Source organism: Scyliorhinus canicula, chromosome 11 (assembly GCF_902713615.1).
Source record: "Scyliorhinus canicula chromosome 11, sScyCan1.1, whole genome shotgun sequence".
In the NCBI taxonomy this organism is placed as follows: Eukaryota; Metazoa; Chordata; class Chondrichthyes; order Carcharhiniformes; family Scyliorhinidae; genus Scyliorhinus; species Scyliorhinus canicula.
The window spans coordinates 3,322,194-3,348,819 of NC_052156.1; the positions used below are offsets into that span (position 1 = coordinate 3,322,194).

Genomic DNA, 26,626 nt, shown 5'->3' on the forward strand with positions numbered 1-26,626 from the left:
ACACGGCTGCTGGATGGCCAATCAATACATATGAATCGGGGTACAGGGGCAATGGTTTCTCTGGTCCCAGATGTTGTGTTTAAGGAAAAGTTTAAACACCTTGACGCCTGCAAATATCATTCTGAAAACATGTCGGGGAATCTGTACCTACAATCGGCAGAACGGAAGGTAAAATGAAACTAAATGTGCAGAGTGCAAAGCTCCACTGTTTGTTTTAGAAAGACACTACCCAGTTTTTGTCGGGCGATCATGGCCTCAGCAAGGTATCGTATAGCAGATTACTCGGTAAAGTTAAAGCGCATGGGATTGCGGGTAGTGCCTTGAGATGGATAGAAAGCTGGTTAGCAGACAGGACGCAAAAATGGGAATAAATGGGTCTTTTTCCGCTTGGCATGCAGTGACTCGTGGGGCCCCGCAGGTATCTGTGCTCGGAACCCAACCGTGCACATTATATTTAACGATTTGGTCGAGGGAACTAAATGTATTATCACCAAATTTGCAGATGGTACAAAGTTTGGTGGGAATTTGAATTGTGAGGAGGATGCAAAGATGCTTCAATGGGATTTGGACAGGCTGAGTGAGTGGCCACATGCATGGCAGAGGCAGTATAATGTGGATAAATGTATAATGTGGATAAATGTGAGGTTATCCACTTTGGAAGGTAGATTACTATTTGAATGGGTGTAAATTGAGAGAGGCGGATACTCAGCGAGACCTTGGTGTCCTCGTGCATAAGTCGCTGAAAGTAAGCGTGCAGGTACAGCAGGCAGTAAAGAAGGCAAATGGTATGTTGGCCTTCATAGTGAGAAGATTCGAGTATAGGAATAGAGATGTTTTACTGCAATTGTATAGGGCATTGGTGAGGCCATATTTGGAGTATTGGGAGCAGTTTTGGTGTCCCTATCTGAGGAAGGATGTTCTTGCTATGGAGGGAGGGCAGCGAAGGTTCACCAGGCTGATTCCTGGGATGGTGGGACTGTCATACGAGGAGAGACTAAATCGGTTAGGATTATATTCATTGGAGTTTAGAAGAGTGAGAGGGGATCTCATAGAAACGTACAAAATTCTGACAAGATTAGACAGGGTAGATTCAGACAGAATGTTCCCGATGGTGGAGGAGCCCAGAACTAGGGGTCATAGTTTGAGGATAAAGGGCAAACCTTTTAGGACTGAGGTGAGGAGAAATTTCTTCACCCAGAGAATCTGTGGAATTCGCTACCACAGAAAGTAGTTGAGGTGAAAACATTGTGTAATTTCAAGGAGGAATTAGATACAGCTCTTGGGGCGAAAGGGATCGAGGGATATGGGGGGATGGCGGGATCAGGGTGTTGAACCTGATGATCGGCCATGATCATAATGAATGTCGGAACAGGCTCGAAGGGCCGAATGGCCTCCTCCTGCTTCTATTTTCTATATATGTTTCTATGTACGTATGTGTAGGATCTCTTATTTTCTGATCAGAGTCGAAGGTCAGTGGTAGATTTAGATTGAGTTTATTGCAAAACTTAGTGCAAATTTGAGTTTGAGGGTTCATTGTCCGAGACCTGGACATTCTAAATAATCCCCAGTGAATAACTCAGCCAAGAACAGCTGGTCAGGAGGGGTTCAATGCCCTGTGTCATTTCACAATGTTATAACTTGGCTTGTGGGGCCTGCAGAAGTTATGAATTAAATAATCAATTTGTCCTCTGTCATCATCGCCTCCTCTCCCCTTTGCTACTGCCCTCCAGGAACAAAACGAACAAAAAAAGCTGAAGATTCACGACAAGGTCACATATGCAACTCGTGTTAATGCAAAATTTGGCAGCGCGCAAAAGGTGGAGGAAGAACCAGAGGAAGATGCGGAGGCAGAACATCAGGCCAACGTGAAAAAGCTCTCCGCTCTCAAAAGTGACCCATCGTGGAAGGTCAAAGTCACGAGAGGTACAGCCATTCCCTCCCAATTGTATCAGTTATCTGCCTGTGTTGGTCAAAATATGAACCAAACACTCCCAGGACAGATACAGCACGGGGTTAGATACAGAGTAAAGCTCCCTCTACACTGTCCCCATCAAACACTCCCAGGACAGGTACAGCACGGGGTTAGAGACAGAGTAAAGCTCTCTCTACACTGTCCCCATTAAACACTCCCAGGACAGGTACAGCATGGGGTTAGAGACAGAATTAAGCTCCCGCTACACTGTCCCCATCAAACACTCCCAGGACAGGTACAGCACGGGGTTAGATACAGAGTAAAGCTCCCTTTACACTGTCCCCATCAAACGCTCCCAGGACAGGTAAAGCTCCCTTTACACTGTCCCCATCAAACACTCCCAGGACAGGTACAGCACAGGGTTAGATACAGAGTAAAGCTCCCTCTACACTGTCCCCATCAAACACTCCCAGGACAGGTACAGCACAGAGTTAGAAACTGTGAAACAACGTATTGCCAGCATGACTGTGCAGTGACAGGGGGACAGAGGGGCTGTGCAGAAGTAGGGCCTCCACTTGTGCTGTACTTCAATTCAAACTTTCGTAAATATTCTATATTCAGGAGAGTAGCAGAACAGATGATGTGGGGATGGGGGAATCAAAATGAGATGTTTAATGACCTCTCTCTCTCTCTCTCCTTCTCTGCCTTTCTCCTTGTTGATTTGGTTTAACCAGGTCGGTCAAGGCAGACTTGAGGAGGAGTTTATAGAATGTATCCGCGATAGTTTCCTAGAACAGTGTGAAATGGAACCTACGAGGGAACAAGCGGTCCTAGATCTTGTCCTGTGTAATGAGACAGGATTGATTCATGATCTCATAGTTAGGGATCCTCTCGGAAGGAGTGATCACAATATGGTGGAATTTTAAATATAGATGGAGGGTGAGAAGGTAAAATTAAACACTAATGTTTTGTGCTTAAACAAAGGAGATTACAATGGGATGAGAGAAGAGGTAGACTTTATGGTGAAACAGTTGAGAACAGTGGAGAACCTTCACAGCGATTTTTCACAGTGCTCAGCAAAGGTTTATACCAACAAAAAGGAAGGACGGTAGAAAGAGGGAAAATCGACCGTGGATCTCTAAGGAAATAAGGGAGAGTATCAATTTGAAGGGAAATGCATACAAAGTGGCAAAGATTAGTGGGCGACTAGAGGACTGGGAAATTTTTAGGGGGCAACAGAAAGCGACTAAAAAAGCTTTAAAGAAGATTATGAGAGTAAACTTGCTCAGAATATAAAAACAAATAGTAAAATTTCTACAAATACATAAAACAAAAAAGAGCAGTTAAGGTAAATATTGGTCCTTTAGAGGATGAGAAGGGAGATTTAATAATGGGAGTGTAGCCACCTGGGTTGGCCACTTCCTGATTCCAAAATGGAGATCCGCTAAGAATGCTGGGAGAAATGGCCAAGGACAGGAAAACAAGCAGGTACAAGGTTTCCTGTGTATTAAGACGTGCAGAACCCAGACAGAACCGAAATCAAAAGCCATCTACATATTAATGAGCAATCCCCAAGAACAATTAGATACATTGAAGTAATCAAGACCAAACCAGACTCCTCGGTGCCAGCAGGAGCCAAGACAAAGGAAGGTTAATGACATTTAGGAACCGCCCAGCAATCAGGGAGCAGCTCCAATATTGGAGAAATCAATTCTAACTGGACGTTACCAGTGCGGTAGATAACGGGGAGCCAATGGATGTGGTATATCTGGATTTCCAGAAAGCTTTTGACAAGGTGCCACACAAAAGATTGCTGCATAAGATAAAGATGCATGGCATTAAGGGTAAAGTAGTAGCATGGATAGAGGATTGGTTAATTAATAGAAAGCAAAGAGTGGGGATTAATGGGTGTTTCTCTGGTTGGCAATCAGTAGCTAGTGGTGTCCCTCAGGGATCAGTGTTGGGCCCACAATTGTTCACAATTTACATAGATGATTTGGAGTTGGGGACCAAGGGCAATGTGTTCAAGTTCGCAGACAACACTAAGATGAGTGGTGAAGCAAAAAGTGCAGAGGATACTGGAAGTCTGCAGAGGGATTTGGATAGGTTAAGTGAATGGGCTCGGGTCTGGCAGATAGAATACGATGTTGACAAATGTGAGGTTATCCATTTTGGTAGGAATAACAGAAAAAGGGATTATTATTTAAATGATAAAATATTAAAACATGCTGCTGTGCAGACACCTGGGTGTGCTAGTGCATGAGTCACAAAAAGTTGGTTTACAGGTGCAACAGGTGATTAAGAAGGCAAATGGAATTTTGTCCTTCATTGCTAAAGGGATGGAGTTTAAGACTAGGGAGGTTATGTTGCAATTGTATAAGGTGTTAGTGAGGCCACACCTGGAGTATTGTGTTCAGTTTAGGTCTCCTTCCCTGAGAAAGGACGTACTGGCGCTGGAGGGTGTGCAGAGGAGATTCACTAGGTTAATCCCAGAGCTGATGGGGTTGGATTATGAGGAGAGGTTGAGTAGACTGGAACTGTACTCGTTGGAATTTAGAAGGATGCGGGTGGGATCTTATAGAAACATATAAAATTATGAAGGGAATAGATAGGATAGATGCAGCAGGTTGTTTCCACTGGCGGGTGAAAGCAGAACTAGGGGGCATAGCCTCAAAATAAGGACAAGTAGATTTAGGACTGATTTTAGTAGGAAAAAAGTTGTGAATCTATAGAATTCCTTGCCCAGTGAAGCAGTTGAGGCTCCTTCATTAAATGTTTTTAAGGTAAAGATAGATAGTTTTTTGAAGAATAAAGGGATCAAGGGTTGGTGTTCGGGCTGGAAAGTGGAGCTGAGTCCACAAAAGATCAGCCATGATCTCATTGAATGGCGGAGCAGGCTCGAGGGGCCAGATGGCCTACTCCTGCTTCTAGTTCTTGTGTTCTTATGTCTCTGATTCTCTCTCCTTCTCGCACTCTCTCTCTCTTTCAGTCCATCTCTTTTTCTCTGCCTCTTTCTCACTCCATCTCTCTCTTTCTCCTTCCCTTCCTATGTGTCTCTCTCTCTCTTTCTCTGTGTTTTTCACTCTCTTTCTGTCACTCTCTACCCCCTTCCCTGTATCTCTCACTTTCTATCTTTGAATCTCTCTATCTATTTCTCCCTGTTGCTTTTGGTCGGTTTATAACTTTGTTTGATTGCAGATCGTCATATTGAGAAAGAAACTTTGAATGAATATATCAACAAGAAAAGAGAGATGTTTATCCTGCAGGTAACCTTATTATTATTGAAATAAAAAGCGCAAACGTTTTTGTGGGCGCGTCTGGTGGGGTTTCTCTCGGCACCTGCAGCACTGGACCTAGCGGGATTGTGTTGTTTATTTTTGCTGTGGTTGGGAACGCCCCACCGAGGTTACCTCACTTCCTGTACGAACGAGCTCAGCTCATCAATGCACGAAGGCGGCGCCCCCAACCTTCTGTCCTCAGAATCCCTATCGCAGCCTCTGGATCCCCCACTGCCCCAACCTATCTTTCAGGAGGTCCTCGAGCTCCCCCTCACCCGACGTCTTAAGGGCAGAGCACCCCCTCCCTCGGGCCCGATCTCTGGCACAGCAACCTGGTACACGCACACCTTGGCAATGCTCCTGCTGTCCTGGCAGGGCAATCCGGGCACCCTGGCAGTAGCAGGGTGGTCCTGCCAAGGTACCAGGCTGGCATGGCCATGGTGACAGTGGGAGTGCCAGGGTACCACCCTGCCCAGAGCCCTACCATCTGGGGGTCTCCTATGGCCTGGAAGACCCCCAGGTGCCATTATGCCTGGTCCACGTTTGTGTGGGCCGGTGCTATACCGACACCCTGGCGAGTTCTCCCAGGTGAGGCCGCTGGTTCCTGGGCCTCGGGAGAATTCGGTTGCCAACATATTTAAATGATCCTAATGGCAGTTAAATATTTTCATCTGGACTTCACCCAGCGAAGACGGGATCCACATCCCGACATCCCGCGAGATGTCGTGAAATCTCTCGAAGCTTTGCAAGCATCCCAAATCTCGTGATTAACATTCTTGTCACAAAGAACAAAGAAAAGTACAGCACGGGAACAGGCCCTTCGGCCCTCCAAGCCTGTGCCGACCATGCTGCCCGTCAAACTAAAATCTTCTACACTTCCTGGGTCCGTATCCCTCTATTCCCATCCTGTTCATGTATTTGTCAAGATGCCCCTTAAACGTCACTATCGTCCCGGCTTCCACCACCTCCTCCGGCAGCGAGTTCCAGGCACCCACTACCCTCTGTGTAAAAAACTTGCCTCGCACATTTTTTTTTCATCGAACATACAGTGCAGAAGGAGGCCATTGAGTCTGCACCGACCCATTTAAGCCCTCACTTCCACCCTATCCCCATAACCCAATAACCCCATCTCACCTTTTTGGTCACTAAGGGCAATTTATCATGGCCAATCCATCTAACCTGCACGTCTTTGGACTGTGGGAGGAAACCGGAGCACCCGGAGGAAACCCACGCAGACATGGAGAGAACGTGCAGACTCCGCACAGACAGTGACCCAGCGGGGAATCGAAACCTGGGACCCTGGCGCTGTGAAGCCACAGTGCTATCCACTTGTGCTACTGTGCTGCCACATCTCCTCTAAACCTTGCCCCTCGCACCTTAAACCTATGCCCCCTTGTAATTGACCCCTCTACCCTGGGAAAAAGCCTCTGACTATCCACTCTGTCACGTCACCAAGTCGGGCGAAACAGGGCCATTAAATCACTCTCAATATTATTTATTTTACTTCAAGCCTTCCTGCTCTGTCTGCGTACCTGTTTATACTTTTCATTCTCTCACTCTTGACCCCTTGCTCTTGTCACCAGCTGTGACTATCTTTCCCTTTCTCTCCAGCTCGCTCTCTCCCTTCCCGTTGACTCTTTTATCCTGCTCTGCTCTTGGTTCCTGGCAAGCTGAAACATTCTCGTCTGGCAGTAATTCCCCCTTCCAGGCATCCCACTGCACTCAAACCAACGTTCATCACACTTTTGTTCAAACTCATGAAATGTTAAAGCACAGACGGAGCTACGCGGCACATCATGCCCATGTCAGCTTCTCGCAAGAGTTATCGACTTAGCTCCACTTCTCTTGTTCTTCCCTCACAGCTGCAGTGTTGTACTTTCCTTTTTAGGCATTTATTCAGTGGAATTTTGAACTCCATTGCTCGACTGATAATCATAACTTGCTTTTTTGTGGGACTCATGGCGCACTTGCCATTGCTCATCAAGTGCTGTCCAATTGTGAATCACATCTATTCGAGACAGCAAAGGAGCTAATTTAACCCGGCTGTCTTGAGTTAAGATTGAGGAAGTTTGTAATGAACTCCAATTGGCTTTATTGGTTGGCCAATTGGAGTATGAGCTCCCTCAATGATAGCTCATTGAGGGGTCCCATATAATCACCTGTGTAGGCTTTGTGAGGCAGCCTTAAGTTGACTGGACTGCGAGCAGCACTGTTTGTAGCTGCTCCTGTAATATCGTTATTGTAAATAAATATTGGTGTGGTGACGGAACTCCTGCCTCCCGTGGATTACTACAGTGGCGACGAGGTAAACTAAGAATTTTGTGGAGACCAGCTGCCGCACTCGGAGGGTAAGCCTTGCCATTTTAAAAATGCCGTTTTTTGGAAGGTTAGAGGCATTCGACCCGGCTATTGAGGACTGGTCCCAGTATGTGGAGAGAATGTGTTACTTCTTCCGGGCAAATGATAGACTGACGGACGAAAGGAGACGGCTTATCCTGCTGTCGGCATGCGGACCCTCAGCTTTCACCATTATACGTAGTCTGACTTATCCCGATGCGCCGGACATGAAAACTTTCCAAAAAATAACGGAATTGGTGAAAGAGCACTACGACCCAAAACCACCCCTCATTTTGCGTAGGTACAGATTCTACACAGCGAAGCGGGAAGACAGGGAGTCAGTCACGAATTTCTTGACCCGCCTGAGAAGGCTGGCAGAAAAATGTGAGTTCGGCCCGACGCTAAATGAAATGCTTCGGGACCGGTTAGTGTGTGGCATAAACGACCTCACAATACAGAAACGCTGTTGGCGGAAACGGAGCTAGACTGCAGGTAGGCGTTACAGCTCGCACTGTCCCTAGAAAAGGCAGCAAGTGGGGCGCAGGAACTACAGGGCACGCCAATGGAGGTAGATACCTGTGAGAGGGACTACCACAACGGGTCCTGCTACCAGATAGCCGCCCTCAGGAAAAACCTGAGGAATAGAGGGAAAAAGGAAAACCCCAGAACTGCCCCCAAGTCTGCCAGGACTAACTGGAGACAGAGGGAAGTACCAGCTGAGGCTCCCCCAACAGAGAAGGACCGTTTCTGGCACCAGACAGAGTGGGGTAACAACGACAGAAACCCTAGAAGGAGGTGGCAAAAGAGGAATAGCAGGTGGGGACGCAGGGAAGTACACAACCTAGACGCCCCATCCTCCTCTGAAGGGGAACAATTATATAATATTACAACAAAGAAAGCAGAACCCATTAGGATTACCCCACGGGTGAACGGGCGGCCGACAATAATGGAAATAGACACGGGTGCGGCCGTATCAGTAATGGGAGTGGCAGCATTTAGAAAAATCAAAGATGGACTCCAGCCACTAACCCTAACAAAAACATTGACGAAACTTAAAACCTACACAGGGGAACCCCTGGAAGTTCTAGGCACGACTCATGTACCCGTGGAATATGAGAAACAATTGCTCAGATTACCGTTGACTATAGTAGAGGGCTCCGGACCGAGCTTAATTGGACGGAACTGGCTGAAAGACCTAAAATTAGATTGGATGAAAATTTTCCAGAGTGGAAGCGGGCAGTTGAGTGGAGTACTCCAAAAATACCCAGAGGTCTTCCAGGAAGGTTTGGGGGAAATCATAGGTGGAAAAGCAACTTTGCACGTGGACCCAGAAGCCCTTCCGAAATTTTGTAAGGCCAGGCCGGTACCTTTTGCATTAAGGAAGAAAGTAGATGACGAAATAGAAAGGTTACGGCGCGACGGCATTATCAGACCAGTACAGTTCTCGGAATGGGCAGCGCTGGTGGTACCAATTTTGAAGCCAGACGGCTCGATACGTCTCTGTGGAAATTTCAAACAGACAGTAAACAAAAACGCACTGCTGGACAAATACCCAATCCCGAAAATAGACGAGCTATATGCCAAATTGGCAGGTGGGCTTTTGTTCACGAAACTGGACATGAGCCATGCCTACCTGCAGTTAAAACTGGACAAGGGCTCCTAGAAGTTCGCTACGATCAACACCCTGAAGGGCCTTTTTCGTTATACTAGGCTACCTTTCGGAGTGTCATCAGCCTGCGCTATATTCCAGCGTACGATGGAAAATATTCTGCAGGGACTACCGCAGGTGGCGATTTATTTGGACGATGTCTTAATCACGGGTAGGACAAACAGGGAACACTGAAGGAACCTGGAGGAATTGCTCAGGCGTTTCGCAAAGGCAGGCGTACGGCTAAAAAGGGAAAAATGTGTTTTTCTGGCCCCACAAGTGACGTACCTGGGATATAAAGTAGACGAGTCAGGCTTACACCCATTAGAAGACAGAGTAAGGGCAATAAAAGAAGCCCCAGCTCCCACCACGGTCTAGGAGTTACGATCATTTCTAGGGTTGGTAACCTATTATGGAAAATTTATTGAAAATAGGGCGTCCATCCTAGAACCCCTCCACCAGCTACTAAAAAAGGGGCAAGAATGGAAATGGTCCACCCGCCAAAACCGAGCATTTAGGGACATCAAGGAACAGCTGTCATCCGAAAATGTCCTAGAGCATTATGACCCAAGGAAGGAGTTGGTGGTCACTTGTGATGCATCCCCCTATGGGGTAGGAGCTGTCTTAGCCCATAGAGGAAGGAATGGGGAAGAACGGCCAATAGCCTATGCTTCGAGGACCTTGGCGATGGCTGTGAGGAAGTACGCCCAAATCGAGAAGGAAGCACTGGCGGTGATTTTCGCAGTAAAAAAATTTCACCAGTATCTGTACGGGTGGAAATTCACCATAGTGACGGACCATAAGCCGTTATTAGGGTTATTAAAAGAAGACAAGTCAATACCCCCGATTGCATCAGCTAGGATCCAACGCTGGGCGTTGCTACTGGCAGCGTATAGATACGTTCTGGAGCACAGACCGGGAACGCGAGTAGCACATGCAGATGCTTTGAGCAGACTTCCCCTCCTGGACACTCCGCCGCAAATACCAAAAGTAGAGGAGACAGTGATGACTCTAAATTTTTTGGACACCCTACCAGTAGACGCACAACATATTCGGTTGTGGACGCAAAAATACCCAGTTTTAGCCAAGCTGAAGCATTTACTGCTAACAGGGGAACTGGAAAGACCAGTGGAGCCCCAGATGCACCCATACTGGAGCAGAAGGGACCAAATAACCGTAGAAGACGGTATCCTGTTATGGGGAGCCCGGGTAATCGTCCCAACTCAGGGCCGTCAGGCAATCTTAACCGAGTTACATCACGGACACCCAGGGGTGTCTAAAATGAAGATGCTAGCTCGAAGCTACGTTTGGTGGCCAGGTTTGGACACAGCCATAGCAGCCTTGGTATGTCGGTGCCAGGAGTGCCAACAAGGACAAAGAGTGCCACCAGTGGCGCCATTGCACCCGTGGGAATGGCCAGGCAGACCGTGGACCCGCCTGCATATTGACCACGCCGGCCCTTTCATGGGCTCAATGTTTTTGGTGATAGTGGACGCCCACTCCAAATGGTTGGACGTCCACCGGGTAAACACGGCAAGCACAGCATCGACAATTGAAAAGCTCAGGGCCTCGTTTGCAACACATGGACTTCCGGAGGTATTGGTGTCAGACAATGGAACGGCATTCACAAGTGGGGAATTTGAAAAATTCCTGAAGGAAAACGGAGTCCGTCACATCAAAACGGCCCCTTACCATCCAACGGCCTGGCAGAGAGAGTGGTCCAGACACTTAAAGCGGGACTCAAGAACAGCCGGCAGTGTCAATAGACACAAAGCTCTCCCGCTGGCTGTTTGATTACAGGACCACACCGCATTCCACAACGGGCACACCGCCAGCTGAACTCTTAATGGGAAGGCGGCTGCGAACGAGGCTGAGTATCCTTTTCCCAAATTTAACGGGGAAAGTGGAGAAACAACAGGAGGCACAACGCAGGGGGCATAATAATAGTCGGCAGCAGAGACATTTCCAGGTTGGGGCACAAGTTTGGGTCAAGAATTATGGGAATGGACCAACGTGGGTCAAAGGCACAGTAGAGTCCCAAACAGGGCCCATATCCTATGAGGTTTCAATAGGAGGCAAGGTGCTGAAGAAACACCTAGACCAAATAAGGGCAGTGGAACCACACCTGGAGGCAGGCGAAGCAGGACCGCCTCAAGCTGGGGTAGCCCAGACGGAAAGGATCCCCAGCCCCGAGCAATTTCTCCAGACCCCGTCATCCAGTCGTCAGAGTCGGAGATGGACACACTCGACGAGGCCGCCGCGACACCTCTCCCCAAGGAGGAGGAAGAACAACTTCCAAGGAGGTCGTCAAGGAAAAGACGGACACCTATAAGGTACACCCTGCCCACGTCGGAGAACGACCCGGCGGACGACACAGAGGTGACACACCCAGACATGAGGAGCAGGAAGAAGCTCAGAGGAATGCCAGCTGGCAGAAATTCCTCGGACCTTGGGGGGGGAGGGGTGTAATGAACTCCAATTGGCTTTATTGGTTGGCCAATTGGAGTATGAGCTCCCTCAATGATAGCTCATTGAGGGGTCCCATATAATCACCTGTGTAGGCTTTGTGAGGCAGTCTTAAGTTGACTGGACTGCTAGCAGCACTGTTTGTAGCTGCTCCTGTAATATCGTTATTGTAAATAAATATTGGTGTGGTGACGGAACTCCTGCCTCCCATGGATTACTACAAAGTTTATTAACTATTAATAGGTCAGGAGAAAAAGTAAAACATACGGATTAGAAATGGAAAGTTACACAGAATTACTTAATTTGCGAGGAGTACATGATGATGAGTTGCAGGCAATGCAATTCTTTCCAGTATAATGGGATTCTGCGGATCGGGTGTCCTATAATCCAATCAGGAGATTCCAGTCACTGCATTTCATTCTGTGCGTAGTAACTTCTCACTTAAACAACAAGAAAATAAATAACCTCAGCTCTCTTTCCACCTTAAATGCCAATGGCACAGAGGAATACTTGCTTTACAGGGTTATTCTTTGAGGAAGAGATCTCTGGTCACGGCTCTATACTGACTCTGGTCCGATCCCCTGCAGAAACACTGGCTGGATGTTTTCAAAAGCTGTTGTTAGCTGGCTTGTTTCAGCTCCCCTTGTCCTCAGACAAGTCTGCACTACTTTAAATACAGTTAATCTCTTTTCACTAACTTACATTGTGAGCAGAACTGTTTCACTGGGCACGCCATCAGACAGATCGGAATTCAACTGAAAATTGCTTTCTCAAACAGCCTGATGCCTTAGCTGCACCCAGCAATGACAACAAGCTGAAAACTAATTAACTCCCCAGGGAATCCCCTTAATCAAAACAAAATTGCATTAGCCCAGGCCTTTTGCAGTGGTTAATTGCAGCCCTCGCCACTAAAAGCTTTGTTGTTGTTGTTGTTCAAACTAAGATTCTTTTAAAAGCATGACTGCAGTTGTCAAACACACTCTAATCCAGGCGTTTAACCCTTACTGCACCAAATACTTATAATACAAGCTATCTGAATTTCTACATTCATCACCTCAACTCTCTATCTCTGCCTCACTCCTTCCACTCCTCCCATCTCCCTCCCACACTTTCTATCTCTCTCTCATACCTCTGGGCAGTGAATCTTTTAGCTCTCGCCACCCCCCCCAACTGCCACCACCCCTCCCCCGGCCATTGTTTCTAGCATCTTCCAGCACAGCAGTCAACCTCGGCCCAGGTCCGGCAGCCTTCCCCCTCCCTGCTCACTCCGACAGCCTTTCTATCTGCAGCGAACTCCTCTTTCTCCGGGCGCACTCGTTGCAGCCGGTGTTGCTCCTCCTCCAATCACATGTTGCTGCTCTCCCACTTTCTACTGGCCTATCAGCGGCAAATGCAGGAGAGAAATGGCCTGTGATTGGAGGAGCATTTTCCTTCAGTATCCTCCACGCCATTTAGTGGCAATTGTAAAACTGCCCACAGGGCCTTCACAGGCCACATCTGGTTTCACACCTCACCCAGATTACTGCACCTTCGACGCTGCAGTACTTCCTCAATATGAGCACTGGGATTGTCGGCCTGGGTTGTAGAGATCAGCCTCAAACCCACAACCACCTGACCCACAGACAGCAAGAGAGAGACAGAGACCTGAGTATATTAAAGGAAATGGTGAAAGGGGTGTGGGAGATGGATGTATTTTGCTGATGGTTTCCTAAGCTTCTTGGCTTGTTGTTTCTGTCCAGTACTCACTGACCATGAAGAAGGACGAGATGAGGAAACTGGACGAGGTGGCCGCAGCAGAGGAGAAGAAGCTGGAGACGGCAGAGCAGTACCTTGAGGAAGACGCCGCCATGTTTGACGAGTTCTTGAAAGAAAATGACAAGAATTCTGTGGAAGCGATGCAAATGTAAACATTTTACTTTTTTATTACCTGACAAGAGGCAAAGGTTCATGGTGAATTTGTTAAGATACCGGTCAAGAATCCCAAATGATTTTTTTAATTTGTAAAACTGTGAGGAAAGGATACTTCACTGGGGTGATGACTCTGGTCAATCGGTATCTTTCATGTTAAAACAAACTTTAATTTAAACACAGAATTAACCACATTAACATCAAAGAAATAGCTTTATAGTTATCAGTTAAACTGTTCTTAAACACTGTAGGGGCTGGTTTAACAGAGTGGCAAACAGCTAGCTTGTAATGTAGAACAAGGCCAGCAGCGCGGGTTCAATTTCCATACCAGCCTCCCCGAACAGGCACCGGAATGTGGCGACTAAGGGCTTTTCACAGTAACTTCATTGAAGCCTACTTGTGACAGTAAGCGATTATATTTTGTATATATTATATATTAAACACAAGGTAAAACGTACGATCTATACCGGCTTCTAACTCCAATTAAGTAACCCATTACGGTTCAAATGCCATTTAGAAATAAAGTTGACAAACAGATTATTTGCTCACCTATGTCGAGTCCTTTGGAAAGAGTTCCTTTCAAAAGCAGGTTCAGTACACTTCTACTCAGCTAATCAGTGTTTTGACAAAAACTGCTGTTCAACTTAAAATCCTCCTGTGTTGTCAGACTCAAATCCCATGGCAAACTGTAAAGCTACAGACAGACCTGGCTCCTCCCATTAATACATCATCTGAATCTCACATGACCTGCATAGCTAGGACTAAATGCAACCCTTATAAATTGTCTACTCCCGCATTCAAAAAGTGTCCCATTAGACCTGTATCTGTAACCTTGTAAGTGGTTTAACTCAATCATGATCTCACTTTTTATGACTCTTTAATTACAACTTTATCCTAGGTTCTTCAATAATATTCCTGCAACAAATATATGCCTTAACCAAGGGCTTTTAATGACATTCCTGCCATTCCATATACATCGATCGCTTACATTGATCGCAAATTAGAGAAGCTGTTGTTATAGTTGCAAGGTATTGGGTTTGCTGTTGATGTAGATATTCCTTATAATCAGAAGGCATCACTTTGTTGCTGCACAAATCATTCTCAGACGTACCTGATGCATGGTGTCTGGTTCTAGTTCCCCCATATGCTGGTTGATTTAGTGATCTTGGGAAAGGTGTTTGGTATTGGGGGTAAAGGAAATGCCTTGTCACAATGCTCCAGCCATGGTTTGTTTATGGGGAAAGATAGATGGAGCACTGGTCTTTCCTTATCCACTTATGCCATATGTTTGTACAGGAGCTGGGATTATTTATCTTGGAATGGGAATGATTAAATGGAAACTTAATTCCAGATCCAGGTCAGTCAAATTAAAGGAGCTGGCAAAAGAACAAGAGATCAAACGAGGACATGATTATATTCAAACTCTGAGCCATCCCCATTTACCATCATCCCCTGTGTTCGCTGCCCTACAGTGGCAGCCACTCCAGCCACACCTCGATTTTTAAATTTATTCTTTTTTTTTCAAAACACCTGTTTATCTCTGCAACCCCTTACTGAGATCGGTGCACTCCTCCGATTCTGGCCTCTTGGACATCTTTGATTTTAATCGCTTCAACATTGGCGTCGATCCCTTAAATTACCTGGGCCCCATCTCTGGAATTCCTTCCTTAAAACCTTTCACCTTTCACCTTTTTCTCTCCACCTCTAAGATGCTCCTTAAAATCTGTCTTTTTGACCAATAAATCATAGAATTTACAGTGAAGAAGGAGGCCATTCGACCCATCGAGTCTGCGCCAGCTCTCAGAAAGAGCACTCTACTTAAGCCCAAGCCTCCACCCTAACCCAGTAACCCCACCTAATCTTTTGGACACTAAGGGGCAATTTAGCACGGCCAATTCACCTAACCTGTAAATCTTTGGACTGTGGGAGGAAACCAGAGAACCCGGAGGAAACCCACGCACACACTGGGAGGATGGGCAGACTCCGCACAGACACTGACCCAAGCCAGGAATCGAACCTGGGACCCTGGAGCTGTGAGGCAGCCGTGCTAACCACTGTGCTACCCTTATCTACTTATGATCTCCTTACTGTGTCCAATTCTGTTTTATAATTGCTCCTGTGAAGTACCTTAGAAAAGTTCAGTACATTCAAGATGCTATGTAAATGCAAGTTACGGGTTTCCTGGCGGCCTGGAGTGGCTTCAATGCGAATTCCCATTGACAGCAGTGGGAGCAGAGATTCCTGCTGCCAGTGAATGGCACTCCGTCCACCCTTACCGCGAAACACGCGGCTGGGAGGCTGGAGAAATCCCACCCATTCTGCTGTATGGTTCTCTTTTGAATGGCGCTCCTGTGATGTGTGTTTGGGCATTTTTACTTTGGAGCAGCATCAACCAATCTTCATGGCCTTCATCGATCTGACCAAGGCTGTGATTCAGTCAATCGGGAAGTGCTGTGGAAGACTCTGTCAAGGCCGGATGTCCAGAGAAATTAATCTCCGGCTTCTCCACGACAAGATGTCGGTGACAGGCCTCACAATGGAAATAATACAGAAACCTTTGAGACCAAGACTGGAGTCAAGCAGGGATGTGTCATCACCCCCACCCATTTCCCCATCTTGAACATCATCATCCTTCACCTTGTGGAGAGCAAGCTTCCCAGGGGAGTGGACGTCGGCTACAGTATGGGCGAAAAACCTTTCAACCCCAACCGGTTGAAATCCAAGGAGAAACCCACACTGACATCGCTCGCGGAATTTCAGTATGTGGATGACGTCGCCATCTCCACGCTCTCAGAAGAGAATCTCCAAGCTGTTCTTGACACCTTCATGGAAACATACTGAAGAATTGGTCTCAGCCTTAACCCCAAGAAGACTCCAGTCCATTACCAACCCACCCCAGGGCAAGATCAGGTCTCTCCCTCCATCAAGATCAATGTAGAAACCCTCCCAAACATGGAACATTTCCCATACCTGGGGAGCCCCCTCTTGTAGGCTGACATTGACGCGGAGATCCAATATCGTATCCAACCTAAACGCGCCTCCTTTGGACGCCTAGGATGAGGGTCTTTGACATCCGTCCTGGCAACCAAGATCCTCGTGTCCAAGGCGGTCATCCTCCCAACTCTTCTATACGGCTCAGAAACCTGAACTACATACAGGCGCCACCTCAAGACCCTGGAGAGGTGCCATCAAACAACCTGAGACAGTTTCTCTGCATCATCTGGGAGGTCAGGCATGCTAACAAGTGTCCTTGAAGGAGCCAAGACCACCAGCATCGAGGCCATGATCATCCAAAACCAACTCCAGTAGGCCAGTCATGTGCTTAGGATGTCAGAAAGATGATCAAACAGATCATTCAGTACATGAAAAGGAAAGAAAATAAAAATAAAATACATAATTGGGCAACACAAAGTGCACAATGTAAATACATAGACACCGGCATCGGATGAAGCATACAGAGTGTAGTGTTAATGAGGTCAGTTCATAAGAGGGTCATTTAGGAGTCTGGTGACAGTGGGGAAGAAGCTGTTTTTGAGTCTGTTTGTGCGTGTTCTCAGACTTCTGTATCTCCTGCCCGATGGAAGAAGTTGGAAGAGTGAATAAGCCGGGTGGGAGAGGTCTTTGATTATGCTTCCCGTTTTCCCCCGGCAGCGGGAGGTATAGATGGAGTCCATGGATGGGAGGCAGTTTTGTGTGATGGACTGGGCGGTGTTCACGACTCTCTGACGTTTCTTGCTGCCTCCATGGAACGTGAATCTTTGTCATCTCGGATAATCTGCCGAATATTTAGAACATTAATGCTCCAAGAAAAGTGACTGAATAATCGGCAAAATGCTGCGGATGCTGGAATCTGAAACAAAAACAGAGAGTGCTTGAAAATCTCAGCAGGTCCGGCAGCATCTGTGGGGAGGGAGAAACAGGGTTAACGTTTCAAGCCCGTTCCCATGAAGTGTCGGAGGGACTCGGAGTGTTAACTCTGTGTTCGCGAGGGCAGCACGGTGGCGCAGTGGGTTAGCACTGCGGCCTCACGGCGTCGAGGTCCCAGGTTCGATCCCGACTCTGGGTCACTGTCCGTGTGGAGTTTGCACGTTCTCCCCGTGTCTGAGTGGGTTTCACCCCCACAACCCAAAGATGTGCAGGGTCGGTGGATTGGCCACGCTAAATTGCCCCTTAATTGGAAAAAATGAATTTGGTTATCTAAATTTATTTTTAAAAACTCCGAGTTCTCTCTCTGCAGATGCTGCCAGAGCTGCTGAGATTTTCCAGCAATCCTTGTTCCATGACAGAAATCTCTCTGCCGCTCTGTGTGAGTTCCTGGGTGAAGTTAATTGTCTTTCTGTTTTCAGAGCTGAACGAGAAACGAAACTGAAGCTGGATAAAGTGGCTGAAATAAAGAAAGTGACAACGCAAATGATGGCGGTGAAAAAGTGAGACAGCAAAAGGTTTTGACTATATGAGGCGGAGGGAAACTGCTTCCACTGGCCGGGAGGGAATCCTGGCACCAGAGGGCACAGATTTAAGCTAATTGGCAAAAAAGCATTCCAGAGGAGGGAATGAGGAAAATAATATTTGGCCGATGAATTGTCGTGATCTGGTATGTGCTGCCAGACAGGGTGGTGGGAGCAAGCTCAATAATAACTTACTCAACACACTTGGAAGAAATGTTTGCATGGCCATCGGGAATGAGAATAGCTGAGAAATGCTTTCAAAAAGATGGCACAGGCATAATGGGCCAAATGGCCTCCTTCTGTGCTGTGAGGTTTATTAATTTTTTGAAAACTCAGCCGAAAAAATCAAAACCCACAGTTGAACAGTTGTGGCAAGGTTTAATAAAAGGCCAAGAGCAATTTGATCCAGCTCACTGGGCTAAATCGCTGGCTTTGAAAGCAGACCAAGGCAAGCCAGCAGCACGGTTCGATTCCCGTACCAGCCTCCCCGAACAGGCGCCGGAATGTGGCGACTAGGGGCTTTTCACAGTAACTTCATTTGAAGCCTACTCGTGACAATAAGCGATTTTCATTTCATTTCATTTCATTTCACCAGCCTTGAGTCTATGTGTTGTGTGGAAGTGAGGATTTTAATCCCTGATTTCCTCTGCGCCGGCTGAAGATATTTGGGGGAAGGGTGTATGACATTGACCCCAGAGTGAGAGAGTTGGTGTGAAAGTAATCCACAATGGCCTCAAGTTCACAACCCAGTGGCTTCTGCGAGCAATCAGTGTCGGGACAGAAGCAAAGATTTGTGGCATTGGGGACAGAATTCAGCTGGGCTTTGCCAAGTGGCACGCATGTTCTACCCAGCTTAATCTTTTCTATTCCCACTCCCCTCGAGCGCCCTCTGAGAGAGAGGCACTGGCCCCAATCTGAAGGGATTAATTTAGTTTTTTTTCTTGTCCTTGTTTATTATCCACCAGTGATATTGTCAAGTTTGAAGAGACACTAAAGGATTACCAGATCTACAGGGACTTTCTCATCAAACTCTCCCCCAAGGAATGGAAAGAAGAGAAGGAGAAAAAAAAGAAGGAAGCTAAGGCACCAGAGCCCCCTACGATGGAGAGACCTTCGGACTTTCTTGTGAAGGCATCTATGACTCCGCCTCTCTTACGACGTGAGTGTTCGGCACCAAAACTGCCAGAGTTTATTGAACTGATATTGTGTTGGATAAATCTGTTCGGAGCTTTTTAAAAATGTAATTAGTAGAGTGGATAAGGGAGAATCAGCAAACGTTGGGCGAATTTTCCCAATTTTTGTCGAAGTGTCATCTCGGGCAGGAAAAGTGGAGCAGAGCCCACTGGCAGCATTGGCAGGTTATCCCATCGCATTAGTAGCCAATTAAAAGAAACAATCTTTCACGGGTTTCACGCCAGCTCCGTGGGTGGAGAATCTGGTCAGCGCCAGCTCCCTGCAGAGGAGGACTAGCATCCAAAGCAGAAAGTATTCCATATACATAGATACAAAGAAGATAGGAGGAGGCCTTAACAAAGAAATGGCAGACGAACTGAATAGTTACTTTGCCTCAGTCTTCACGGTGGAAGACACCAGTGGGATGCCAGAGCTCCAGGAGAACCAGGGGGCAGAGGTGACTGCAGTGGCCATCACCAAGGAGAAGGTTCTGGGGAAACTGAAAGGTCTGAAAGTGGGTGAGTCACCTGGACTGGATGGATTACACTCCAGAGTTCTAAAAGAGATAGCTGAGGAAATTGTGGAGGCATTGGTGATGATCTTTCAGGAACCACTGGAGGCAGGAAGGGTCCCAGAGGACTGGAAGGTGGCTAATGTAACACCGCTGTTTAAGAAGGGAGGGAGGCAGAAGACAGGAAATTATAGGCCTGTTAGCCTGACTTGGGTCATTGGTAAGATCTTAGAGTCTGTTATTAAAGATGAGATCGCGAAGCACTTGGAAGTGCATGGTAAAATAGAACTGAGTCAGCACAGCATTGTCAAAGGAAGGTCATGTCTGACAAATCTGTTAAGAGTTCTTTGAGGAGGTAATGGGGAATTGAGACAAAGGAGAACCAGTGGATGTGATTTATTTAGATTTCCGGAATGCCTTTAGAACATAGAACGTTACAGCGCAGTACGGGCCCTTCAGCCCTCGATGTTGCGCCGACCTGTGAAACCATCTGAAGCCTATCTGACCTACACTATTCCATTTTCATCCATATGTCTATCCAGTGACCACTTAAATGCCCTTAAGGTTGGCGAGTCTACTACTGTTGCAGGCAGGGTGTTCCACACCCCTACTACTCTCTGAGTAAAGAAACTGCCTCTATATCTGTCCTATATCTATCACCCCTCAATTTAAAGCTATGTCCCCTCGTGTTGGTCATCACCATCCGAGGAAAAAGACTCTCACTGTCCACCCTATCTAACCCTCTGACTATCTTATATGTCTCTATTAAGTCACCTCTCAGCCTTCTCCTCTCTAATGAAAACAACCTCAAGTCCCTGAGCCTTTCCTCGTAAGACCTTCCCTCCATACCAGGCAACATCCTAGTAAATCTCCTCTGAACCCTTTCCAAAGCTTCCACATTCTTCCTATAATGTGGTGACCAGAACTGCACGCAGTACTCCAGGAGCGGCCGCACCAGAGTTATGTACAGCTGTAGCATGACCTTGTGGCTCCGAAACTCAATCCCCCTACTGATAAAGGCTAGCACACCATATGCCTTCTTAACAGCCCTATTAACCTGGGTGGCAACTTTCAGGGATTTATGTACCTGGATGGCGAGATCTCTCTGTTCATCTACACTACCAAGAATCTTGCCATTAGCCCAGTACTCTGCACATTTGACAAGGTGCCGTATAGGAGACTGTTAAATATTTACTTTGCCTCAGTCTAAGTAACTAGAGCCCATGGTGTTCAGGGAAACATCCTGGCATGGATAGAGGATTGGCTGACTGGCAGAAGGCAGAGAGTGGGGATTAAAGGGATCTTTTTCAGGATGGCAGCCGGTGACTAGTGGTGTGCCTCAGGGGTCTGTGCTGGGACCACAACTTTTCACAATATACATTAATGATCTGGAAGAAGGTACTGAAGGCACTGGTGCTAAGTTTGCAGATGATACAAAGATCTGTAGAAGGACAGGTATTATTGAGGAAGCAGGGGAGTTGCAGAAGGAATTGGACAAGCTAGGAGAGTGGGCACTGAAGTGGAAAATGAAATACAATGTGGAAAAGTGTGAGGTTATGCACTTCGGAAGGAGGAATTTAGGCAGACTATTTTCTAAATGGGGAAATTCTTCGGAAAGCAGAAGCACAAAGGGACTTGGGAGTCCTTGTTCACGATTCTCTTGAGGTTAACGTGCAGGTTCAGTCGGCAGTTAAGAAGCTAAATGCAATGTTAGCATTCATGTCAAGAGGGCTCGAATACAAGACCATGGATGTACTTCTGAGGTTGTGTAAGGCTCTGGTCAGACCCCATTTGGAGTATTGTGAGTATAGTTTTGGAGTATAGTTTTGGGCCCCGTATCTAAGGAAGGATGTGCTGGCCTTGGAAAGGGTCCAGAGGAGGTTCACAAGAATGATCCCTGGAATGAAGAGCTTGTCATATGATGAATGGTTGAGGACTCTGGGTCTGTACTCGTCGGAGTTTAGAAGGATGAGGGGGGATCTGATTGAAACTTACAGGATACTGCGAGGCCTGGATGGAGTGGACATGGAGAGGATGTTTCCACTTGTAGGAAAAACTAGAACCAGAGGACACCGTCTCAGACTAAAGGTACGATGCTTTAAAATAAAGATGAGGAGGAATTTCTTCAGCCAGAGGGTGGTGAATCTGTGGAACTCTTTGCCGCAGAAAGCTGTGGAGGCCAAATCACTGAGTGTCTTTAAGACAGAGACAGATAGGTTCTTGATTAATAAGGCTTCACAGCGGCAGGGTCCCAGGTTCGATTCCCCGCTCGGTCACTGTCTGTGCGGAGTCTGCACGTTCTCCCCGTGTCTGCGTGGGTTTCCTCCGGGTGCTCTGGTTTCCTCCCACAGTCCAAAGATGTGCAGGTTAGGTGGATTGGCCATGATAAATTGCCCTTAGTGACCAAAAAGATTAGGAAGAGTTCTTGGGGTACGGGGATAGGGTGGAAGTGAGGGCTTAATGTGGGTCGGTGCAGACCCGATGGGCCGAATGGCCTCCTTCTGCACTGTATGTTCCATGTTCTATGTTCTAATAGGATCAGGGGTTATGGGGAGAAGGCAGGAGAATGGGGATGAGAAAAATATCAGCCATGATTGAATGGCAGAGCAGACTCGATGGGCCGAGTGGTCTGGATCTGCTCCTATGCCTTATGGTCTTATAGTCTTTTGACCCTTCGAGCCTGCTCTGCCATTTAACACGATCATGACTGATCATGAATTCCACAGGCTCACCACTCTTTGATGAAGAAATGTCTCCTTATCTCTGTCCAAAATGGTTTACCCTGAATCCTCAGACTGTGACCCCTGATTCTGGACACACCCATCATTGGTAACATCTTCCCTGCATCTACTCTGTCTAGTCCCGTTAGAATTTTATAAGTCTCTATGATATCCCCCCCTCATTCTTCTGAACTCCAGCGAGAACAATCCTAATCTCATCAATCTCTCCTCATATGACAGTCCCGCCATCCCAGGAATCAGTCTGGTAAACCTTCGCTGCACTCCCTCGAGAGCAAGAACATCCTTCCTCAGAGAAGGAGACTAAAACTGCTCACAATACTCCAGGCGTGGCCTCACCAAGGCCCTGTACAACTGCAGCAGCACATTCCTGCTTCTATACTCGAAACTCTTGCAAAGAAGGCCAACATACTATTAACCTTGTTTATCGCCTGCGGCACCTGCATGCTTACCTTCAGCGACTGGTGCACAAGGACACCCAGGTCCCGCTGCACACTCCCCTCTCCCAATTTACAACCATTCAGGTAGTAATCTGCCTTCCTGTTTTTACTTCCAAATTACGATCCCGGACCAGACCCCACCAGCTGCTAGGATACCGGACAAAAAAAAACCCCAATATTTTATTTAATGTGCAAGACTGCGAGGAAGAGCTACTTTGCATTCCGGAGTGACTCCGCGCACAAATAAGGATATTGTTTTGTTACGACCCCCGGGCAGGTGAACGGTCAATTCCAGCCCCACAGACACCGGAGCCCCAACATCAGGGAATTAACCAATAATTTGTGTATTTTCCTGAGATATTTGACCTTTGTCTGCTCCAGTGTGTTCCAGGCACCAGATCTGTAGGTAAAACATAAAAAAAACTGTTTATAATTAACAACAAAAAAGATGAACATATAATGATAAGGATGGAACAATGGTCTACTAATCTAATTATTCCCAAAACCCCGTCCCACCTTCCACCCAGACACACGCAAGAAAAACATACAGTGGGGGTAGGGAAAGGCTTGAAAATTACAGGGGTCAAAAGGGCCTGAAATGGGTCTTTGCTGCTGAGGTAGCGGTCTTTGTAGCTGGCGATATGCCACAGACACAAAGCATTGCAATCATTGGTTGGTTAAGATCTTCTCATGTCTGCTTCAATTAGAATCGGCAGGTTGTAGAATTCTCTCTGAGGAGTCACTTCCATTTGACTGACCTCAATCTCCCACTGACGGTTCCCCTCAGGTCAATTCTAGCTTGTGTTCACCAGATGGAGTATCAGCCTTACTGAGTTGAAACTACAGTTGTCAGCGTGAGGGTTTCAAGTGGGCTTTTAAACAGCCCCTCGTCTTGTTCTGAACCCTCAGGAATCCAACAAGGGAGAGAGAATTTGGAGCACTGACTTCACAGTTCTTAAGCAGGATAGGTCACTTTCACAGGCTAGCTGGAAACATTTAAATCGGCAGTCTTTCAAACAGAGTTTAGCACTTTCACCGACCTGGCTGGAGATATTTAAGGCAGACGTTACTTCCCCGGGCTGGCTGGAAGCGTTCAAATCGGCAGGCCAATAGCCGATAGAGCGAGAGGGTCTTGCTCTGTGCTGCTTTCCAGGTCTATATAGAACTGAGAGACAAAATGGAACTTGTCTGGTTGTTTCAGAATCTCCCAGAAACTCTGACTAACTCAACCAATCCCAAATGAGAACAGACAAGGCCCCCACAACTTCAGAGGCACCGATTGGCTGCTTGTCAATTCCATCAAAATGACATCATGGGCTTTGCCACAGAGTATCAAGGAGAGTCCTGGGCCAGTACATTAGACCAGACTCTTTTCAGTTTGACCAAAGTCTGCAGTTTAATACAAAATCTGCAATGTTGCAGGAATTTAAAAAAAGAAATAGACAAGGATTGAACAAATTCCTTACAGTATATTTAAATAACTTTAACGTCATACAATAAAATAACTCACAATTACCCGTTAAACAATATTCAAAGGTGAAAACGAAAGCCTAAACTCCTAACTGCTATCTTTTACCTCCACTCAAGCAATGCCATCTGAGGCAAAATCCACTTTTAAGTACGGTTAGCAAACACCAGGGTTAGCTGCTGTATTCTTGAATAGAGTTCCTTTTAACAGACTGATTGGAGACAGAGAGAGAAAAAACTGATCAGGATACAGCCGGCAGCTTCTTGTCTGTGTCAGACTACTGTTTAACCTGCCAGCCTTCTCATAGACTTTGGTTCTGTTCCCAGGCAAACTCCAAACTTACTGTTTTGACAGAAGGTTCTGGTCTGTTCACAGACAGACCTCTAACTGAATCCCAAACTGATCCCAAATCTAACTGCTTCAGTCCCTGCTCCTCCCATTAACTACATCATCTTACAAAGACTACACACAATGGGCTGGATTCTCCGATTTTGAGGCGATGTTTGGATGATAAAATCGGCGAGGCCCCAGCACCGATCCTCCAACCGGTGAGGGGCTAGCAACCACGCAACGTAAAACGCACGGCCTTCCCAATATAAAGGCATGGAGAATTACCGGGTCCGTGGCTGTGCATGGAGAATTACCGGGTCCGTGGCTGTGCATGGAGAATTACCGGGTCCGTGGCTGTGCATGTGCATGGCGATTACCTGCAGCGGTCGTGCCGTACAGCCTAGCGCCTGCCATGCGCGGATCCGACCTGCCAGATAGTGCCCCCCTGGACACCCCCTCGCCACCCTCCACCAGTCCCCACAGCCCTCACCCAAGCCGACCCCCTGACCAGCGGCACGGCTTCCGTCCATCTGTGACGGTGCTGGACACAGTCCACAGTCTCCGCACTGGGTTCACGTGAACCGTGCGGTCGGGAACGTGGCCCATTGGGGTAGGGCCTTCAGGTAATGTCTTGAGGCCTTCCCAATGGCGTGCGCGTACTCCTCGATGATGCCATTTTGGAGGGGGGGAGCATTCGGGACAAGGGTTTTTCTTGTGCAGGCAATCCGGGGTGGGCAAGCGTCCGATCAGGGGCACTATTTCCGCAGTCCCGGTCTGCGGTCTGAGTCCGCCATGGAGGACAGCAGGGCCGTTGGAGGCAGCCACCGTGTGCATGTGCGCCCTCTGATCTGGAAGTGCGGAGGCTGTATCGGCAGCTGGAACTGAGAGATCCACGACAGCCCCCTGCCCCTCTGTGAATCGGTGGCCTTTTGACACCAGTTTTCCTGGCGTAAAAGACCACGGACTGGATTCTCCCAAAATGGGACGATGATCCCCACGCCGGCGTAAAAATGCTGGCATTTTACTCTGCCGATTTCTGGGAATAAGTGGAGCTAATTCACAGCCCTGCAGGGGGCTAGCAGGGACCCAGAGTAATTCACACAGCTTTAACTGCGGATACGGGCCCCTGCACTTCCGGTTCCGACTCCGCGCATGCGCACTGCGGCGGCCTCCAGCGGCCGCACCGAGCGCCATGGTAGACATAAAAACGGACTGCCTGGACCAGTCCACATGGCACCTTAGACCAGGGGTGTTTTCAGTTTGACCAAAGTCTGTTTCATTTCATTTCATAATACAAAAGCAATATCTGCAATTTAAAAGCCAACAAGACAGGAATTAAAAAGGACATTGAAATTGAAAATCGCTTATTGTCACGAGTAGGCTTCAATGAAGTTACTGTGAAAAGCCCCTAGTCGCCACATTCCGGCGCCTGTCCGGGGAGGCCAGCGATTTAGCTGAGTGAGCTAAACCAGACATAAGGACCAGACAAAGATTTAAAAGAGGTTCCTTACACTGGGTTGGAAAAATGTTTCCTAAAACACTAACTAATATGTCTCAGAGGAAGTCTAGGCAAACATTCTGACTCATGGGGCTGGATTTGCCTCACCCCAACGCCAAAATCGCATTCGGCGACAGGGCAGAGAATGCGTTTCGGTGCACAAAATCGGGAACGGCGACGGTTCTTCAATTCTCCGGCCCCCGAAAATCAGTGTCCTCGTGGAGTACACCGCGTTCAGGGAATTCCCTGAGGCCCGCCCCACGATGCTCCGCCCCAGACCGGCCGAGTTACCCGACGGTGTGGGGTACGTGTGCTCACACCGTCTGGGAATCTTGCGTGCCGTCTGCAGACTCAGTCCGGAGCCGCCAAAGTCGGGGGAGGGCTGATCGGCGGGTGGGGGGGGCGGTCCGGGGCGCGCGAGTGGCCAATACGGGGCACTATTTTGCCGGTCCAGGTCCGCGGGCTGAGTCT

The 26,626-nt window shown here is 47.5% G+C and overlaps 2 protein-coding genes across 3 annotated transcripts in view; one reads left to right on the forward strand and one right to left on the reverse strand.

The window, feature by feature from the left end:
* The window catches only part of LOC119973715, a 103,993-nt gene extending 80,064 nt beyond the window's left edge, over nucleotides 1-23,929 (reverse strand). Inside the window, exons 1-2 of the mRNA XM_038812110.1 lie at nucleotides 23,900-23,929; nucleotides 23,226-23,259 (exon numbers count right to left, since the gene is read on the reverse strand). The gene's annotated coding sequence lies outside the window, so the exon portion shown is untranslated. The remainder of the gene's footprint in view (nucleotides 1-23,225; nucleotides 23,260-23,899) is intronic.
* Nucleotides 1-26,626, forward strand: part of cfap100 (cilia and flagella associated protein 100) — a 73,933-nt gene that overhangs the window by 22,348 nt on the left and 24,959 nt on the right. For both annotated transcript variants that reach the window (XM_038812114.1, XM_038812113.1), the window contains exons 5-9: nucleotides 1,731-1,923; nucleotides 5,111-5,178; nucleotides 13,381-13,544; nucleotides 17,896-17,976; nucleotides 18,963-19,156. In XM_038812114.1, the coding sequence (XP_038668042.1) occupies nucleotides 1,731-1,923; nucleotides 5,111-5,178; nucleotides 13,381-13,544; nucleotides 17,896-17,976; nucleotides 18,963-19,156 (700 nt within the window). The remainder of the gene's footprint in view (nucleotides 1-1,730; nucleotides 1,924-5,110; nucleotides 5,179-13,380; nucleotides 13,545-17,895; nucleotides 17,977-18,962; nucleotides 19,157-26,626) is intronic.